The 739-nt window shown below is 70.8% G+C and overlaps 1 protein-coding gene across 1 annotated transcript; it reads left to right on the top strand.

Moving 5' to 3' along the window:
• Positions 1-253: 253 nt before the first annotated feature.
• Positions 254-682, top strand: AURANDRAFT_7830 (hypothetical protein; the record flags this gene model as incomplete). The annotated part of the gene is made up of 2 exons (XM_009044405.1): positions 254-314; positions 519-682. Coding segments are annotated over 2 exons (225 nt in total), but the record flags the coding sequence as incomplete, so codon positions are not given.
• Positions 683-739: the final 57 nt, after the last annotated feature.

Consider the following 739-nt stretch of genomic DNA (forward strand, 5'->3'; position numbering starts at 1 on the left):
GCAGGCCGCCGCAGCGACGGTAACAGCAGCGGGCTTCGGCGACGGACTTTGGCCGCTTGTGGCAGGGAGGAGGAAGAATCCGGTAGACGATGTCGGCCTTCGACGACGAGGCCGCCACGCAGGCCTGGATCGAGGCGGTGCTGGGCGTCCAGTTCGACGCGTCCCTGTCGTTCCAGGCGAACCTGAAGGATGGGGCGCCTTTCCGGCGTCGACGCGCGCCCCAACGGTCGCCTCGAGCGCCGCCGCTGCGCAGGTGCTGCTCTGCAAGCTCATCAACGTGATCCAGCCCGGGAGCGTGAAGAAGATCAACAAGGGTATGCGCCCGCGCCCTTCGCAACGCGTCGCGCCGTCGCGCGCGCGCCGCGCCGTCGCTCCGAGCCGTCGGCACACGCATCGCGCCGCCGCCGCGCGCCGCCGCCGCGCGCGGCTCCTCCGCGCGCGCCGAGGGGATCGTGACGTGTACTTGAAGTGCCCCTCGCGAGCTCGCGCCCCTGGCTCACGCGCCGCCCCCCGCGCAGGCTCCTTCGCGTTCAAGCAGATCGACAACATCGGCATGTTCCTCCGCGGGTGCGAGGCGCTGGGCATGCCGCGCGCCGACTGCTTCTCGGCGAACGACCTCTACCAGGGCGACAACATGAAGAAGGTCCTCGCCTGCCTCGACAGCCTCGGCGGCCTCTGCCAGGCCAAGGGCGTCGCCGTGCCGGCCTTTGGGAAGAACAAGTACGCGACGGCGAACAGG

This window comes from Aureococcus anophagefferens (genome assembly GCF_000186865.1).
Source record: "Aureococcus anophagefferens unplaced genomic scaffold AURANscaffold_300, whole genome shotgun sequence".
NCBI classification, from domain to species: domain Eukaryota; class Pelagophyceae; order Pelagomonadales; family Pelagomonadaceae; genus Aureococcus; species Aureococcus anophagefferens.